The 20,200-nt window shown below is 46.2% G+C and overlaps 1 protein-coding gene across 1 annotated transcript in view; it reads right to left on the bottom strand.

Moving 5' to 3' along the window:
- Nucleotides 1-9,011, bottom strand: part of LOC127395158 (zinc finger SWIM domain-containing protein 6) — a 210,948-nt gene extending 201,937 nt beyond the window's left edge. The window contains exon 1 of the mRNA XM_051641640.1: nt 8,393-9,011. Within this exon, the coding sequence (XP_051497600.1) occupies nt 8,393-8,927 (535 nt within the window). The 5' untranslated portion in view covers nt 8,928-9,011. The remainder of the gene's footprint in view (nt 1-8,392) is intronic.
- Nucleotides 9,012-20,200: the final 11,189 nt, after the last annotated feature.

Genomic DNA, 20,200 nt, shown 5'->3' with positions numbered 1-20,200 from the left:
AAGGCTTTTGACACAGTCTCCGATAACATCCTTGTGAGCAAGCTCAGGAAATGTGGGATAGAAGAATGGACAATGAGATGGATTAAGAACTGACTACACAATAGAGCCCAAAGATCAATGGTGCAGAGTCTAGCTGGAGACCTGTAACTAGTGGAGTCCCCCAGGGATCAGTGCTGGGTCCAGTCCTGTTCAACATCTTTATCAACGACCTCAATGATGGGACAGACTGTCTTCTCAGCATGTTTGCTGATGACACAAAGCTGGGAGGAATGGCTGATTCACCTGAAGGCTGTGCAGCCATTCATCAAGATTTGGAGAGACTGGAGAGCTGGATAAAGGGGAACCTTGTGAGGTTCGACAAGTGCAGAGCCCTGCACCTGGGAAGGAACAACAACATGCACCAGTACAGGCTAGCAGCACTGTGGAGAAGGACCTTTGGAGTCCTGGTAGACAACAAGTTATCCATGGGACAACAATGTGCCCTTGTGGCCAAGGTCAATGTTATCCTGGGATGCATTAGGAGGAGTGCACCCAGCAGATCAAGGGAGGTTCTCCTCCCCCTCTACTCAGCCCTAGTCTGACCTCACTTGGAGTATTGTGTCCAGTTCTGGGTTCCCGAATTCAAGAGGGACAGGGACTACATGAGAAAGTCCAAAAGAGGGCTACGAGGATGATTAAGGGACTGAAACACCTGTCTTAAAAGGAAAGGCTAAGAGACTTGGGGCTTTTTAGTCTAGAGAGGAGAAGACTGAGAGGAGATCTAATTAATGTCTACAAATATATGAGGGCTGGGCATCAAGAAAGCAGGAACAACCTCTTTTCGCTTGTGCCCTGTGATAGGACGAGGGGCAATGAGTTCAGATTCGAGCACAGGAAGTTCCACTTCAACATGAGGAAGAACTTCTTTAATGTGATGGGCCCATGACACTTCAGGTCATCAGGGCAGAGATGCAACATACAAATGGGCTTGTGACCGAGGGGTGGACTTAACCATGGATGCTACTGTGCAGGTTATCCACGACTGTGAGACGTGCAACGCAATCAAGCAGGCAAAACGGTTGAAATCTTTCTGGTATGAGAGGAGGTGGTCAAAGTACAGGTATGGGAAACTTGGCAAATTGACTGCCTCAGACCCGCCAGGGTACATCCCGTACTATGCACAAGCTTCAGGGAAAGTTGAAAGGTACAATGGTCTGTTAAAAGCTACCCTTGAAAGCAATGGGTGGTGAAGCTTTCAAAAACTGGGTCAAAAATTTGGCAAAGGCCACCTGGTTAGTTAATACCAGGGGATCCATCAATCGGGCTGGTCCTGCTCAGTCAGACCTTTTACACACTGCAGATGGGGATAAAGTCCCTGTGGTATGCAAAAGGAACCTGCTGGGTAAAAGTGTTTGGGTCTATCTTGCTTCACGCAAAGGTAAACCTGTCCGGGGTGTTGCTTTTGCTCAGGGACCTGGACATACCTGGTGTGTGATGATGGAGGATGGTAAAGTACAATGTGTACCTCAAGGTAATCTGACTCTGGGGGAGAATCCTTAATTTGACAATTGGTAAAGTACAGAGCCTATATGTAATGTATGGTATGGAATAAGGGGTGGAATGTCCTGGTTTGAGGCAGGATGAAGCCAATTTTTCTTTTACTGATTTTTTTTTTCCTTGAGCGAACTCTTCTTTTAATAGTAGCAAATTTTCCAGCTAATGACTTTTTTTCACATCAGAGTACACATGCATACACACTGAAAATAGCTTGTGCATTCCTTAATGCATTGCATTCCAAATCTAACAAGGAAACTAGAATCTATTCAGATGTCTCCCTTTTATGAAGAAATATTTAAAAAATTGTTTACTTTTTTCTGTCCTGGAATTTAGAAATATTGGTAGTTATTTCTTACAGCAAATTGAAACTGGAATCACTGAAGATATTTTCACAAGACTCTAGCAGTCTTGGAACTAAGTAAAAAAAAAACAGCAAGAAGTCAGACGTTTGTTTATTCCCCTACCATAACATTGTATGAACAAATTCTGGATTACTTGTCTTAGTCATGCATTCCTAATGAAATCCCAACATCAGGCTGACTGCTGAAGAAACCATGCTTGTTTCTTTGGCATGTCAGCAAATTAACTTCTTGTCCTCCTCAAACAGGCAGAGTTTAACACAACCTTCTCTCCCCTTAGAAAAAGGTCACTGCACACACCAGGACAATTTGGTATCACAGGACACCAAAAAGGTAATGCAAAGTACAGTGCTTCTATCTCCACAAATAACAACCTTAGTCAGATAATTTAGTATTACTTGCATTAAATAAAAATTTGTACTAAATTCATGTGTCCTACAGGTTTCATCAAAAAATAGATATGTATTGCATGCATCAGTGAAGATCACTGTCTGCTAAAAGGTGCATTTCAATTCAAAACACAAAAACATTTGTGCCACCTTTGCTAATAAAATACCTGGTGTTGTTTTATCAACAGAAAGGTGTTTCATGTGATACTGTTGACTCTCAAACAATTAAGCCTTGAAAGATGAGAAATTATATTTGTTTTACTTGCTCTATAATTTCACATTATTTTGAGCAAAGATGGCTAGAGACCTTAAAAATATTAACTACAGTTATCATCCATAAAAAATATCTGAAATTTGCCAATTACAATACATATAGGTATCACATTCCACCGGAATTATGTGTAGCAACATGGTCTTGTAAAGCTTTCTCTTCCTGGTGAGAAAATGGCTTATTCTGGTTTTGAAAACAGTCACCTACAATAGATGATAAAAGCACCTCTAAGTCAGAAGATAAATACCTCTCATTTAAATGAAATTGGGGAAAAAAAAAAAAGTCTTTAACTTCACAAAAAAACCCCCACAAACAACTAAAGAAACATCTAGGGAGCTCCAACCATTATTTTACACTTGAGATTTTTTTTTAATTATTTTTCTTTAAAAAGTATTTTGGTTACATCCTTCTGATCACAGTTCACCAAAGGGCTTCAGAAAAACGAGTCTGCAGCTCCACAGTGATGGTGCTGTTCGGCTGAACCCTCTTCCACAGACAAAGCAGTTTCTAGCTCACAATATTAACACTAAATTCTAGAGCTGTGGTTAACTGCCAGTCGATTAATTATTGACATTATTCTCCTTCCCTAGGAGTTTCTTCCCTCCAACTCACTCCCTTGCCATTCATACCTAAGAGGTATGACTAACGCAATTACAAAGACTTATACTGCCGTGGAAATGACTAAAGCACCTTAAAGGAAAATATGTATGAGCAAGCAGGGTCTATGCAGCAAAGACAAGCTAACCTCAAATTACAGATAGACGAGAATACTCTAGGAGTACTTATATGACATATAAAAAACACTCCAAGTACTTCTAATGTGGACACAGCTACAGCAGCAAAGCTGAGCTTTATAGCACTACAGCAAAGGCAGTCTCCATCTTTCCAAAGCAAGAAGAGTAATACTGGCAGAGGAATGGGGTTTGTTTTGTGATATTTTTTTTTCCTTCTCCTAGAATAGCTGCATTCACACTTCTTCCTAACCTTGACAGCCACAGCTGTAAGGACAATACAATACTTATACTAATTCAGGGCTAACCTCAGAAACCAATACACACTTCACCATCTAAAACTGCTCACTCCAAGCATATTCACCAATTTGGCCAAGTGAAACAGTCAATTTCTAATTTTCCTTCCAGACTGTTGTATTTACTCAAAGTGCTTTCATGTTTAGACTGTAACTTTTACTAAAATTACTTGGTTTGAAATAAATTAAAAACGTGTAGTAGAAAGGCTGTTTTATACAGTTGAAAAGGTTGGCTTTAGGAGCCTGCATGCTTTTTTTTTTTTTTAATTAAAAAGAAAATCATAGAATCATAGAATGCCAGGTTGGAAGGGACCTCAAGAATCATCTGGTCCAACCTTTCTAGGCACTACTATAGTTTATATGAGATAGCTCAGCACCCTGTCAAGCTGAGACTTAAAACTGTCCAATGTGGGGGAATCTATCACTTCCCTTGGGAGACTATGCCAATGTTTGACTGTTCTCATGACAAAAAAATTACTTTGTGTCCCATCTTCCCAGGATCAACTTGTGCCCATTACTCCATGTCTTTTCCATGTGACTCCTTGTAAATAGGGAGTCTCCATCTTCTTGGTAGCCACCCTTTAAGTAATGTAATATTGTAATAAGGTCTCCCTGAAACCTTCTTTTCTCAAGGCTGAACAAACCAAATTTTCTCAGCCTCTCCTCATATGGCAGGTCCTCCAGTCCTGGAGGTGTGGTCTGACAAGGGCCTGAGTAGAGCAGGATAATGACTTCTTTATCTCTGTTGGTGATGCCCTTGTTGATGCAACTCAGCATCCTGTTGGCCTTCTTTGCTGCTGCAACACACTGTTCACTCATGTTGAGCCTGTTATCCACCAAGACCTCCAGGTCCCTTTCCATTGCTCTCCAGCCAGGTGAATCCAAGTCTGAACTGCATTCCTGGGTTATGCGTTTCCAGGTGAAAGACCTTACATTACTCTCCGTTGAACTTCATAAGGTTACTGCTAGCCCACTCCTCCAGCCTGTCTAGGTCATCCTGGAGGGTAGCTCTCCCTTCTGGAGTATCAACCTCTCCACTCATCTTGGTGTTGTCAGCAAACTTCATCAGGGTGCTCTCAATCCCAACATCCAGATCACTTATGAAGATGTTGAACAGCATAGGGCCCAATATTGATCCCTGGGGGACCCCACTTGTGACTGGTTGTCAGCTTGAGGAGGAACTATTTACTATCACACTCTGGGTACGGTCTGTCAGCCAGTTCCCCACCCACTGCACAGACCACTTGTCAAGGCTGTAACAAATCAGTTTCTCCAGGATAAGGCATCCTTTATGTCTGATTGAAACATTGATATTCTATAGCTTTTTTTTTTCTTTTTAAGTTAGATGCAAATGTAATTTTTAAGCCAACTTCTTTGGTGAAAAATATTTCAAAATTAAGTGATGCTAATTATTATGCTAGAACAACAGAATTCAACTTCTAAGTAGGCTAGTGGACAAGTTTACTTGATTATTATGAATATTTGTGCATATCACTAATGCATTATCTTCCTTTTATTTAGGATTTTTATTCTATTTTTATTTTAGGATTTTTTTTAACCTCTTTTTAAGGCACCGACAGGCTTGGGGCATCAGCCATCCCTCTAGGAAGCCTGTTCCAGTGTTTAACCACCCTTTTGGTAAAGAAATGCTTCCTTATGTCCTATCTAAACCTCCCCTAACGCAGCTTGGAACCACTCCCACACATCCTGTCCCTGGATCCCAGGGAGATCAGCACCTCCCTCTCCACTTCCCCTCCTTAGGAAGGTGTAGAGAACAATGAAGTTGCCCCTCAAACACCTTTTCTCTAGACAACCCCAAAGTCGTTAGCTGCTCCTCATAGGATGTGCCTTCCAGCCCTTTCACCAGCTTTGTTGCCCTCCTCTGGATGCACCACAATATAAAAAAAGACATCAAGCTATTGGAGAGCATCTAAAGGAGAGCCATGAGGATGGTGAAGGGTCTGGAAGGGATGACTTATGAGGAGCAGCTGAGGTCACTTGGATTATTCAGCTTAGAGGAGGCTAAGGGGTGACCTCCTTGCAGTCTATAGCTTCCTCACAAGGGGAGGAGATGGGGCAGGTACTGATCTCTTCACTCCTGTGACCAATGACAGGACTCAGGGAAGTGGCAGGAAGCTGAATTAGGGGAGGTTTAGGTTAGATATCAGGAAAAGGTTTTTCACCCAGAGGCTGGTTGAGCACTGGAACAAGCTCCACAGGGAAGTGGTCACAGCACCAAGCCTGCCTGAGTTCAAGAAGTATTTGGATGATGCTCTCAGGCACATGGTGTGATTCTAGGGGTGCCCTACATAGGGACAGGAGTTGGACTCGATGATCCTCATAGGTCCCTTCCAACTCGGCATATTCTGTGATTCATTTCAAGGATCTGAACGTCCTTTTAAAATTGTGGGGCCCAGAACTTCTCAAAATACTCACGGTAAGGCCGCACCAATGCTAAATACAGCAGGAACAATGCCCCATGCCTGTCATACCTGTTAAAGAGGTATTTGGACAGTGCCCTTAATAACAATACAATTGACATGTTTCATATCACCAGCTTCCACTACTATTTTTGCACAGCCTTCCAAATGAGGCTCACATAAGGTTGAAAAAAACAAACAAACCCAACCAAAGGTATTTTCAGCAACAGATATAGCATTTATTTGGAATGCAGTTAAGGGGTCCAGGAGCAGCAGTCAACACTTCAGTTGTATTTATACATATTTTCTTTCTTCACATTGACTCTTGCCAACATTACTCCTCTTTTGAAGTTATGCAAAAACATACTTTTTTTTTCCTTTCACAACTACTCATTGAGAACTATTCCACTGCTGAAAACAAGCAAAGCCAAGCCCATACTGGGCATCCTAGAAAATATTTCATCTTTTATTTATCACTCCTTGGTTTTATTTTCACAGTGAATTCCTAACTTAAATGTAATCAGCCAAGAAATCCTCCTATGTGCACTCCTGTCATTCCTCAAGTGCAAGCAAAAGGGAAAAAAAACAAATCAAACCTCTTAGCACTGCCAATCAAACTAAAAAAACCCTAGTTCTGGTTTCGCCAGTCCTGAGGAACACCACAGATGTGCCTCAGACCTCTGGAAAGAGAAAGCCAAAAAGCTTATAAGAAGTTAAGAAAAACTTTCGAAATTTCCAAAAATTCCACTCCACCAAGGCAGAAGGGAAGGGCACTTAGCTCAAGAACAGAAATGGAGCTTCCATTCAAAAAGCAGAAAGCACGTTTGCAGGCTGCTCGCTAAGTGAAATCTGCTGCAGACGAGGCCGAAGGGGAGCCCAGCACCCTCCAGCCCCGAGCCGCAGCAGCAGGACCGAGGTCGCCGCCACAGCTCGGCACGGCTCAGCCCCATAAGGCGCTGCGAACAAAAGGCGAGCAGCAGCCGCAGCTGAGCCACCGCCGGGGGATGGTCCGGCACAGCACAGGGCGGGACAGAAGAACCGACCCCGCGGAGCCGACGTCCCGCCCTGCCCCCTGATTATCGAGCCGGCGGTGAGGAAAAAAAAAAAAAAAGTCTCTTTTGTCTAGTTTCCACTTTCGGTGGGAAGGAGGACGGGCAGAAAACTGTACAGAACACAAATTTAAAAATTAGAACAAAGTGCCCAGTCGCCGCCGCCTCCTCCTCCGCAAGGCACCGCCGCACGGCGATGCGCCCAGCCCGCCAGGGTCACACAAAGCGCAAGCGCACCGTCCCCCGTCCCGGAATTTCCCGGGGAAGCTGTAAACCCCTTCCCCGCGGGGCCACCACCGTCCCGACGGGGGACTGCTTGTCTCCTCCCAAGCAGCCCCCCGACGGGCCGGAGGATATAAACCTTCAGAGCTCGTTAAACGGAAGAGTTAATCAGGGACGTCAGCCCGCAGCGGGTGAAGAGCAGTGGCAGACAGTGGCCGTCGAGTGCGGGGGCGGCGGCAGGGAGAGAGGGAGTATTGTTCCAGGAGGAGGAAGAGCAGCGCTTTCCTCCTCATCTCGCCGTTGTCACGCAAGAGCTCATCCCAAAGTAATTCGTGGGCCTCTCCACACCCGAGCTGCGGCAGTTTACTGCCGTCGTGCCCTCCCCCCGCCTCGCCGCCGCCCCTGCCCTAGAAATGCCTTTGTTCGCGGGTTTCCTCCCCCGCCTCGCCGCACACCCACTCCTAAGATCTCGCGCCCTCTTTTTTTTTTTTTTTTTTATTCTGGGCCACGGCGCATCCCGCCCTCTTCCCCCGCTGGCTGCCTTCTGCTGATTCATTTCCAGCAGCGATCACGGGGGAAGCGGCGGAGGTATCTCCTCGCTATTGTGGTTCAGGGTAAGGTGATGACCTGGATTATTGAGGGTGGGCGCTGGGAGGAAGTAGAGCCAAAGGCTCTGGTTTACAGGGAGCAGGCACGACCCGTCGGGAGTGAAAGGGACATGAGCAGCGTGCCGGGCCCGTCTGCCGGAGACCTGGCCGACTGCCGGTGACGAGGGCCGTAGATATGTTATAGAACGGGGCGAAGGAGTTATTCCGTGTTCTGGGTGTGAGGGGTAGGAGACTGACGGAGGAAGCTGCCCGTGCCGAATTACAGCCTAGGAGTGAAAGGTTCGTGCAGGCCAGGCCGCGGGGGACAGCTCCCTGGCCGCGTTGTCGGGCCCCCAGGGACTGCTAGGGCGCGCCAAGTAGGCGGGGTGGCTCCGACCGCCGAGGCCGTGCATGGAGGGAGAGGCAGGTTCCCGGATGGCAGGCGGGTGACACACAGGGGGGAAAGACCCGCGGCGCCCTGTCTGGGTGGCCATGGTTCAGCTCCGCAGCGCTGCCCCGGCCTGTAACTCACCGACTTGCAAGACGTTATCGACACAGCCGCCGTCTAGCAGAGCTATGCCCCTGCGGAAGGGAAGGCGGTTCTCGTCATCGGCGGCATCTGCGCCCCCACCGGACACGGTGGCGGCCCCCGCGGGGGCGGCTGCAAGGTCCTCAGCGCCGGTGTTGAAAGAGGAGTACATGCAGATCTCCCTCTCGCCGCGGGGGAAGGACCAGTAGACGATCCTGCGCTGCACAGGCTCCGGGATCCGCTCGAACCGCTCCTCCACCCGCTGGAAAGGCCATTTCTCCGCCACCTTGCGAGCCGCAATGTCTAGCAAAGACTCAGGGCTCTGTGTCTTGCCGAGCGGCAGCAGCCCCAGGGCTGCTGCGGCGGCGGCAGCAGCAGCAGCAGCTGCAGCAGCAGCTGCGGAGGAGGGTCCAGCGCAGAGCGCCCCGCTACCAAATCCAGTGCTGCCTACCCGCTGGCCCGACCTGCAACCTGAGCCATAGCCGGATCTGCAACAGAAACGCTTAGCGGGAGTAGGGAGCTGACCACGCTCCGCCATGATCGCGCTGCTTCTAAGCGAATAGCGGAAGTGGCTGTACCCTATAAACAGCACTAGGAAGGCAGCGAGCGGCCGCGAACCACTCCAGATCACGCCCCCTCTTCCCTTACATGAGCGCGGGGGGCGGTACCGTCCGCCTCGCCCACGGCGGGGGCGGAGCCTTATGCAAATCGGCGTCACAAAGATAAATAGAACGGCCCGATGAAGGCTCCTTCGCGCTGGTGGGGGCTGGTGCGCTATGATGATGTGTCGCCTTCCGCCCCTTTCACCCTGCTGATGTCACGCGCGCCTTGTGGGAAAACTGGTGTAGCTGGCGGCGCTCCTCTTTGGCACCGTGTAAGGAACGGAATGCGGGGGTGGGGCCGCTACGGCCTCAACCCGGTCACCTCTGCTAGGAAAGGTGGCGGGGCGGGAAGCTGGAGAGGAGAACCGCGCCCCGCAGTCGGAAAATACAGTAATGGTTAAGGCAGCCGCTCTCACCCGCGGAAATATGGGGGCTGGCCTGCTTCCAGCGCTTCTTCCGGGGAAGCAGAGCGATGCCCGCGTTTTGCTGGAGTTCCGTAGGAGTCGAGAGCTGCTGGGAGGTGGCAGAGGTGCCTTGGACGACAAGTAGGAGGTGCCCACGGGCAGCCTCACATGGAGCTCCTGCTTCAGAGGCGGGCTGAAACGGGCGAAGCCGGCATGTTGTTGTCTTGGTGCTGCTCCTCTGAGGCAGAAGCCGGGGTGGCTGAGCCCGTGAGGCGCGCCCCTTTTATTAGAGGCACTTCGGTAGCTATGGCTATTGGCCTATGGGATGAGATCCTGCCCCGTGGGGTGGCTGGCGTGTGCTGCCTCGCTGGTCGTGCGTGGGCTGGTCCCTGAGAGCACCGGTGCGAGTTCCACGCGGCTGGCTCGTTTCACGGATGGTCCAGCTTGCCGCTCTGGTATCCCAAAGTGAAGGGCTCCGTGCCACGACCCGCGGTGAGTAAATTGAACGCAATTAATGTGTTGTATTTGCCGTGGTGTCGAAAAGGTCTGTAAAAAGGGTGGTGTTGGCCATCTGTCCCGGTTAATTTTTAGCAAGCAGTACGTAATGCTCCCAGTTGCCGCAGAGCAAGGTTCTGTCCCTAATTATAGCCACACTGCTTATGTAAAAAATTATGAAAATAATATACAATAAAGGATCAGAGCTAGTAAATAACGCTGATACCATATTTTCTTATGGAGAGAGACTTTGTATCGTTTTAGAACAATTAATCTTTTAAAAATTAATTATTTTGGAACTTTAGTTTGAAAATGGCATTTTTGGCAATTTACAGTTGAAAACATTAATCTCGCTTGGATTTAACAATGAACAGCACTTAATAACATATGATGCAGAAGCTGTAATCCGACTGCCTAGTTGCTTCATTTATGAAATCTGGTTTACCCACCTAGACTACATATTCCATGATGCAATGCAAATGTTCAGCTGGGAGGTGTGCAGTTGGGATATGGCTCCATCAGGGAATGCAATGAAAGAATGTCAAGTGTGTCAGGCGTAAGTTCTAATAAGCACAAATTACATTAATTTGATTTGAAACTTAAAACTTACTTTTTATTTCTACCAAAAACGGAGACTACAGCAATAGTTTATTTTCTAAACAGGTGATTAAAGAGCTTTGTGGAAACTATTTTCCATTAAAAATGGATGGGAAATTCAATTAACTGTATCAGACTTGTTGACCTTGATTTTTAAAGAAAGATTGGCAGAAAACCTCTAGATGCTTCAGAATATGCAAATATTGACTTTTTATATGCTAGTAAGCTTTTAGACATTAGTGTTGATTTGTAATTTCACAGATACAGATCTTTTTTTTTACATCTAGGTATAGAACTTTTTTTTGCTGTCAGTTTCTTATACTAAGAACATGGCAAATGTTTTTTAACCAAGGAGTTTGAACTGCAGACTACAGACAGGGACTAAATTGTGTTCTGCAAGGTTTATTTTCTGTATATGCTACAAGGTGCTTTTGCTTTGGGATCATGAGAGCTCTCTTCTGGATAGGAAATGATGTTTGTGTTTATGGGTATAGACTGCACAAAACAGTTACTCTTGAGGCGCCAATTTCATAAATTCACAGATACCTTGCTGGGATATTAATTAGCATCTTTATAATTTTAGGTATGTATTTCACAAGTGATCACTGGATTTATATACTTAACTCCAATTAAATTTTGGAGGTATTTGGGAGCCTGAATGCTACAGGCAAGAGATGAGGATGTAGTACTTCCTTTTACTATTAATATGATATTAATTTCAGTATTTCTGAGAGTAGAGAAATGGAATGTGTAGAAGGTAAAAAATTAAGACCTTCATGATTGCATGTGTATGAGAGCAGGGGAAAATTATATTTAATTTTCACTCCATCACTTACTCTTTGTTAATAATTGTTCACATTTTGAAGCAATTTTTTGTCCATTTTGTTCTAGAGCCATTTCTTTTTTAACCAAATGTCTAGCAAGTCAGTCAAAATACTCTTCTAAATTGGGCAATGGCTGTTCTTTACCAGGTCTTAGCCATCTGCTGCAATAAAAATAACACACTGATGCCACTGGAAGAATTCTACCTGTTCTAGTCAAGAAGCTTTACAGTAAAAATTGAGAAATAAGAGTGAAAGATATGCCAATGAAAAATAGAACTTCTATAATAAGCAGAATTAGTCCATGTGTCAGTTACCTCAACTTAGTAATTCTTCTGTCTTTTCAGATCTGGGCAGAAATTATCAAATTCACTTGAGAGATCCTAGAGAAAAGCAGGTGGAATAGCCTATAGATCCACCTTTTTCATCCATCTACTATTCAGCAGGAATAGCTACTTCCCATTAAGGCTATAATTATGAATAGCTACACAGGATGCTGTAGAAGTTTTTTTCATTTCTGGGCTAGGGAGTACATAAAGAGGTAATGGCATCTTTGCTCTTGAAATTCTGTCATAAGCACCAGGTATGCTTCTCCTTGGGCTCCCTCTGCATTGGCATAGCTCCATAATGGTTTGCAGTTCCTTTGTCCTGATAGTATTGCCCCTTGAGTTCCTTTAACTTTCTGAAAGCAAGTGGGAAGATGTGTTGATTACAGGGAAGAAATTAAAATGTTTTAAAGTCATACCTGAACTGTATTTAAATTTATAGTTAGCTTTTTTCTTTCAATGGATGTTTTTCTTGTGGAAAAACCTTACTGGGCTGAGCATTCATTTCCTCTTTTTCTTCCTCATGGTTTTGGGAGGTCTGTGTTCCAGAGCTATGCAGAGAGGAAGGAATGGCTGCAAAACAGCAACCTTGACTTGGTTAATTTCCTTCATGTAATCAAAGGCTGCTCTATGAACTGCTTGCAAAAATACCCTTGGCTGAAGTCAGTGAAATTCATTCATAATAATGTTGTGAAGTATTGAGCCACTTGCAGAATTTTTTACTCATTCTCGTAATGCATACAAGGCTTGAGCATTCTGCCAGTTATGGTAATTTAAAAGAAAGAATACATACTACTGCACAGATGTTTGCATGAAGTGAACCATGGTCTAAATGTAGAAAAAGGGATTGAAGACAATCTGGGTCAGGGTTAAAGGGAAGACAGGGGAAGGAGATGTCATAGTGGGGGTCTGCTACAGGCCACAAGATCAGGATGACCAAGTGGATGAGGCATCTACAGGCAGATAGGAGCAGCCTCATGCTCACAGGCCCTAGTTCTCATGGGGGATTTCAACCACCCTGATATCTGCTGGAGAAACACAGCAAAGCACTAGCAATCCAGGAAGTTCCTGGAGTGCTTTGGTGACAACTTCCTCCTCCAAATGGTGGAGGAATCAACAAGAAAAGGTGCTGTGCTGGACCTTGTTCTCACCAACAGAGATGGGCTTGTTGATTATATAAAACTTAATAGGAGACTAGGCTGTAGTGACCATGACATTGTTTGAATTTGGTATCCTTAGGGCAGCAAGGAAGGAGTGAAACAAGCTCGCTACCCTTGATTTCAAAAGGGCAGATTTTGGTCTCTTCAAGGATCTGTTTGGTATGGTACCATGGGACACAGTCCTGGAGGGAAGGGGAGCCCAGGAAAGCTGGTCCATATTCAAGGATCACTTCCTTCATGCCCAGGAGCTATGTGTCCCAATGAAGAGGAAGGCAGGCAGGAGAGCCATGAGGCCTATATGGATGAGCAAGGAGCTTCTGGACACAGTTACATGTAAAAACAAGGTAAACAGAGTGGAAGCAGGGCCAGGTATCCTGGGGGGAGTACAGGCAAGTTGTCAGAGAAGCAAGGGATTGGGTAAGGAAGGCTGAAGCACAGATAGAGTTGGACCTGGCATGGGATGTTAAGGGCAAGAAAGGTTTCTACAGGTATGTCAGCAATAAGAGGAAGACAAGGGAAACTGTGGGTCTGCTTCAGAAGGTAAATGGAGACCTGGCCATGCAAGACACAGAGAAGGCTGAGGTGCTCAATGACTACTTTGCCTCAGTCTTCACTGGCAAGGACTATGGTCACACCACCCAAGTTAGAGAAGGTGAAGGCATGGACTGTGAAAAGAAAGATTTTCCCACTGTAGGATAAGAGCAGGTTTGTGACTATCTGAAGGTGCACAAGTCCATGGGACTTGATGGGATTCATCTACAGCTCCTGAAGGAACTGGCTGACAGAGTTGCAAAGCCTCTGTCCATCATATTTGAAAAGCCTTGGCAGTCTGGAGAAATTCCCACTGACTGGAAAACATGGTTTTACCAAGGGAAAGTCATGTTTGACCAACCTTATAGCCTTCTATGAGGAAGTAACTAGGTGGAGAGATGATGGTAGGGCAGTAGATGTGGTTTAGCTTGATTTTTGGTAAAGCATTTGACACCGTCTCCCACAGCATCCTTGTAGATAAACTGAGGAAGTGTGCTCTTGATGGTCAGGTAGTGAGGTGGATCATGAACTGGTTGAAAGGAAGAAGTCAGAGAGTTGTGGTCAATGGGGCAGAATCTAGTTGGAGGCCTGTATCTAGTGGAGTCCCTCAGGGGTCGATACTGGGACCAATACTGTTCAATAATTTCATCAACGACCTGGATGAGGGAACAGAGTGTGCCCTCAGCAAGTTTGCTGATGACACTAAACTGGGAGAGGTGGCTGACACACCAGAAAGCTTTGCTGCCATTCAGCAAGACCTAGACAGGCTGGAGAGTTGGGTGGAGAGAAACTTGATGAAATTCAACAAGGACAAGTGTAGAATCTTGCATCTGGGGAAGAACAACCCCATGTACCAGTACAGGTTGGGGGCTGACCTGCTGGAGAGCAGTGTAGGAGAAAGGGACCTGGGGGTCCTGGTGGACAGGAGGATGACCCTGAGCCAGCAATGTGCCCTTGTAGTCAAGAAGGCCAATGGCATCCTGGGGTGTATTAGAAAGGGGGTGGTTAGTAGGTCAAGGGAGGTTCTCCTCCCCCTCTATTCTGCCTTGGTGAGGCCACATCTGGAATATTGTGTCCAGTTCTGGACTCCTCAGTTCAAGGACAGGGAACTGCTTGAAAGAAGCCAGCGCAGAGGCACAAATTATTAAGGGAGTGGAATATCTCCCTTATGAGGAAAGGCTGAGAGAGGTGGGTCTCTTTAACTTGGAGAAGAGGAGACTGAGGGGTGACCTCATCAGTGTTTACAAATATGTTAAGGGCAAGTGTCTGGAGGACAGAGCCAGGCTTTTTTCAGTGATGTCTAGTGATAGGACAAGGGGCAATGGGTGCAAGCTGGAGCATAGGGGGTTCTACGTAAACATAAGGAAAACCTTTTTCACTGTGAGCATGACTCAACACTGGAACAGGCTACCCAGAGAGGTTGTGGAGTCTCCTTCTCTGGAGACATTCAAAACCCCCCTGGACGCCTTCCTGTGTGATGTACTCTAGGTGACCCTGCTCTGTCAGGGGGGTTGGACTAGATGATCTTTTAAGGTCCCTTCCAACCCCTAAGATTTTGTGATTCTGTGAAAAGGGGAAACATAACTCCCGTTTTCAAGAAGGGGAGAAAGGAAGACTGAGGGAACTATAGACCAGTTAGTTTCATCTCTGTGTCTGGCAAGATCATGGAGCAGATTAAGGAGTTCAAGCTGCTTTTGAGGTAATTGGTACAGAGGCAATGCTCTTTCTAGCACCCTGACTGCCAGTCCTGAGCTGGATGTATCAAGGGAGGGTTTTGTCTACACAGCATGCCATCTGGAGTAAATGGATCACCTTGATAACAGAGCAAGTTCAAATAGGGAGCCTGAATCTCCCAGGCCTTGTGGAGGTGATTGCTAACTGGCCAGAGGGCAAAGATTTTGGGATGCCAATGGATGGAGATGGTGACCCTTGCTGAGGAAGCTTCCCTTATATAACGAACTCTCAGATCATGAGAAGCAATTTGCTCGTTTCACTGATGGATCCTGCTGCCTTGTAGGAAGTCATCGGAGGTGGAAGGCTGCCATTTGGAGTCCTACATGATGAGTTGCAGAAGCAGATGAGGGAGAAGGTGAATTGAGCCAATTTGCAGAAGTAAAAGCCGTCCAGCTGTCCCTGGGCATTGCTGAGTGGGAGAAGTGGTGTCCTGGTTTGAGCCAGGATTAAGCCAATTTTTCTTTTCACTGATTTTTTTTTTTTCCTTCAGTAAGCTTTCTTTTAACTAGCAACTGTGTGTTCTGCTAGGCTGATAAGACAGTGGAATGTTTTTCTAACTTCTGAGGTTTCAAGGTTACACCTTCACTCCGCCGGCTCAGACACTATGGGGAGATCTCTGACCCCCCCGTGGGAGGCTGAGTTAGACAGACAGCAAAATTGGCCAAAGATATTCCATTCCATATATCTACGTAAGCTCAAAGGAAGGACAGAGATTGTAGAAGACAGCTTCCTTCTTCGCTTCTCTTCCATCCATGGCCGGCGTCCGGGGAGGACTCTGCTCATCCATCACCGTCGACCCTTAGGCTTGAGCTCTCCTGACCCTCATAACTCTCCGCTTTCTCCAGCAGCGGCTCCGGGATTTCTCGGGACTCTTTTCAGTTCAGGGGAGTGCTGTGGGAGTTGCTGGGGGTGGGAGGAGGCGAGAGGCTTTTGCCCATATCTGAATATATCTGTATATAATTGTATATATTTTCTTGTATGATTCATTAGTGTTTTAATTAAAGCTGTGTAGTTTAGTTTTCAATCCAGCCAAGTCTCTCTCTTTTTCTCTCTCTCCTTCCCTACCTGGGTGGGGGGGGGAGGGGATCGAGAGCATTGTTGTCGGACCTGAGTCAAACGGTGACAAGTGGGCAGTACTTTACCCTGATTCCTAGATGGTAGCAAATGCCTTGTGGGGGTGGCTTAAGGGATTGAAATGGGACAACTGGCAGCACAGGGGGAAGCCTGTTTTGGTCACCACCCTGTGGCAAGGTATTGCAGCCTGGCTAGAGACACTATTGGTAAAGGTATGGCATGTAAATACCCACATACCTAAAAGCTGGACCACTGAAGAACACTAACAAAACCATCAAGCAGACCAGGCAGCTAAAGTGTTCCAAACAGATTTGGACTGGGAGCACAGAGGTGAACTGTTTTTAGCTTGGTGGGCCCATAACACTTCTGGTTATCAAGGACAAGATGCAACATATTGATGGGCCTGTGACTAAGGAGTGGATTTAACTCTAGACACTATTGCACAGGTTATCCATGATTGTGACATATGCATGGCTATCAAACGAGCTAAAACCTTTGTGGTACAGTGGACGTTGGTACAAATACAAGCATGGAGAGGCCTGGCAGATCAATTACATCACATTCCCTCAGACTTGCCAGGGTAAGCGCTATGTGCCTACAGTCATGGAAGCAAGCACTGGGTGGCTGGAAATGTATCCTGTGCCTCATGTCACTGCCTGTAACACTATTCTGGGCCTCAAAAGGCAAGTCCTGTGGAGATGTGGTACCCCCAAGATGATTGAGTCAGACAATGGGACTCATTTCAGAAACAACCTAATAGACAGTTGGGCCAAAGAGCATGGTATAAGGTGCATCTATTGTATCCCTTATCACACACCAGTATCTGGAAAAATAGAATGCTACAATGGCCTTCTGAAAACCACCCTGAAAGCAATGGGTGGTGGAACTTTAAAAAACTGCGATAAGCATTTGGCAGAAGCCACTTGGTTATCTAGCACCAGGGGATCTATCAATAGAGCCAGTCCTGCCCAATCAGGCCTTTTACATTCAGTGGAAGGTGATAACGTCCCTGTTGTGTGTGAAAGGAACCTTTAGGGAAAAACTGTTTGGGTCTATCCTGCTTTGGGCAGAGGCCCACCCATCTTTTGCACTATCTTTGCTCAAGGTCCTGGACCTACTTAGAGGGTAATGCAGGAGGATGGTGAAGTACATTGTGTGTGACAGGGGAGCTTAACTTTGGCTGAGAGCATTTAGTTTCAGGTTGTATAGTTTTAATTGATGTATAATAGTGATAAGTTGCTTTAAGTTTCTTTCTCTAGGATAATGTAGTGGTGTCCAGGAAGAACTTGCAGCACAAGGGCATGAACCCTGATGAACCCTATACTAGCTCCCCTGAGAAACTGCCACAATGGATGAAGATCCAGAGCCACAAGCTTGGTTATATTTTCTCCTCCCCATCCCACAGTGAGGGAGAGGAGCAAGTGAGTGGCTGCATGGTTCTTTGTTGCTGGCTAGGCCTAAGCCACAACATTTAATAATACTATGGTCAGATCTGTTTTTCATCTACCCATATTAACCAACATTAATTTACTGACTTTCTTTCATAGCTTACTGATTAGACTTGTATTCGGTTATACATTTTTTGCCTTTAGGGATGTGAGCCAATAATCATCTGGATTGTCCCATTTACCCTTTTTACTTCCAGTACTCTTAAAATTGTCAAGTCTTCTGAGTTGTCTTTCCCAATTTCAAGTGTACTGAAAAGAAACAGTAACAATCGGTTGCTTGGTCAGTTTGAATATAAATACTGCATTAAAGTTATCTAAACATGTTATTTTAAACCTACCTTTGATGGCTAACATGCTCCTGAGCTACTGCTGAAATATGATGCATTTTCTCACCTTGTGAAGTAATAAAAGATCATGTTACTCATAGCCCCACCCAACAGGATGTTGAACACTTCCAGGGAGGGGGCAGCCAAAACCCCTCTGGGCAACTTGTTCCAGTGTCTCACCACCACCACAGGAAAGAATTTCTTCATAATGTTGTCCTGGTTTGAGTCAGGATGAAGCTTTAACTGATTTTTTTTTTCCCTTTACTGATATATTTTTTTTTCCCTTCAGTAAGCTTTCTTTTAACTAGTAGCAGAGTGCTCCAGCTAGGAATAATAACAAACGGTGAAATTTTTTTCTAACTGCTGGGTCTTCAAGGTCATATCTTTACTCTGCCAGCTCAGAGGGTACCAGGAGATCTATGACACAAACCCCCCCCCCCGGTAGGAGGCTGAATTAGATGGCAAAATTGGCCAGAAATATTCCATATATCTATGTAAGCTCAGAGGTCACAGAAGACAACTTCCTTCCTGCTTCTTCTTCCCTTCTCTTCCATCTATGACTGGTGTCCAGGGAGGACTCTGTCCATCCATCACTGTTGGGCCCTAGGCTCGAGCTCTCCTGACTCATAACTCTCTCTGGCAGCTCCAGGACTTTTTGGGACTGTTTGCAGCTAAGGAGAGTGCTGTGGGAGTTGCTGGGGGTGGGGGGAGGCAATAGGGGTTTTGCACATTCCTGCACACATTTGTATATAATTGTGTATATATATTTTTATCATTAGAGTTTAACTAAAGCTGTGTAGTTTAGTTTTCAATCCAGAGCATCTTTCTCCTATTTCTCTCTTTCCTTCCCTACCTGGATGGGAGGGGATCAAGAGCATTGTTGTCAATCCTGAGTCAAATGGTAACAAATGTTTCATCTAAATCTATTCTTTTCCAGTATGAAATGGTTACCCCTTGTCATATGCTATATATAGATACTTAATGCTTCTTCATCTTGAATAGTCAGGCCAGCTGTCCTCAGGATATTCAACCTCCTGAGACGGAATATAAGGATGGAGAGCAGAAACTCCCCCACAATCCATGAGGATGCAGTCAGAGACCTGCTGCAGCACCTAGACACTCAGGGGCCAGATGAGATTCACCCAAGTGTACTGGGAGAGCTGGCAGAGGAGATTGCCAAGCCTCTCTCCATCATCTACCAACAGTCCTTCTCCAGGGGACATCCCAGACAACTGGAGGCTTGCCAATGTGATGCCCATCTACAAGAAGGGCCCAAAGAAGGATCCTGGGAGCTACAGGCCTGTCAGCCTGACCTTGGTACCAGGGAAAATCATGGAGAGGCTCCTCTTGAGTGCACTCACGTGACAAGTGCAGGATAGCCGTAGGATCAGGCCCAGCCAGCATGGGTTCAGGAAAGGCAGGTCCTGCTTGACTAACCTGATCTTCTATGATCAGGTGACCTGCCTGGTGGATGAGGGAAGAGCTGTGGATGTTGTCTATCTGGTCTTTGGAAAGGCCTTTGACACTGTCTCTCACAGCATTCTCCTAGAGAAGTTGGTGGCTCATGGCATAGACAGGTGCACTCTCTGCTGGGTAAAAAACCTGGCTGGCTGGCCGAGCCCAGAGAGTTGTAGTGAATGGAGCTGGATCCAATTGGTCACCAGTGGAGTCCCCCAGGGCTGAGTTTTGGGTCCAGTCTTGTTCAATATTTTTATTAATGACCTAGATGAGGGGATTGAGTGCTTCCTAAGTAAGTTTGCAGATGACACTAAGCTGGGAGGAAGTGTCAATTTGCTTGAGGGTAGGAAGGCTCTGCAGAGAGACCTGGAGAGACTGGATCGGTGGGCTGAAGCCAATTGTATGAGGTTTAACAAGGCCAAGTGTTGGGTCCTGCATTTCGGTCACAACAACCCCATGCAAAGCTACAGGCTTGGGGATGAGTATTTGGAAAGCTGCATGGTGGAGAAGGACCTGGGGGTGCTGGTTGACAGCTGACTTAACATGAGCCAGCAGTGTGCCCAGGTGGCCAAGAAGGCCAACAGCATCTTGGCCTACATCAGGAATAATGTGGCCAGCTGGAGTAGAGAGGTGATTGTGCCCCTGTACTTGGCATTGGTGAGGCCACACATCAAGTACTGTGTGCAGCTCTGGGCCCCTCACTACAAGACGAATGTAGAGTTGCTGGAGCATGTCCAGAGGAGAGCTACCAAGCTGATGAAAGGTCTGGAGAATAAGTCCTATGAGGAGAGGCTGAGGGAACTGGGATTGTTTAGTTTGAAGGAGAGGAGGCTGA

The sequence above is a fragment of the Apus apus genome, chromosome W (genome assembly GCF_020740795.1).
Source record: "Apus apus isolate bApuApu2 chromosome W, bApuApu2.pri.cur, whole genome shotgun sequence".
Classification (NCBI taxonomy): Eukaryota; Metazoa; Chordata; class Aves; order Apodiformes; family Apodidae; genus Apus; species Apus apus.
The sequence above is the reverse complement of the archived record's forward strand: the minus strand, read 5'-3'. Positions and strand labels throughout refer to the sequence as shown.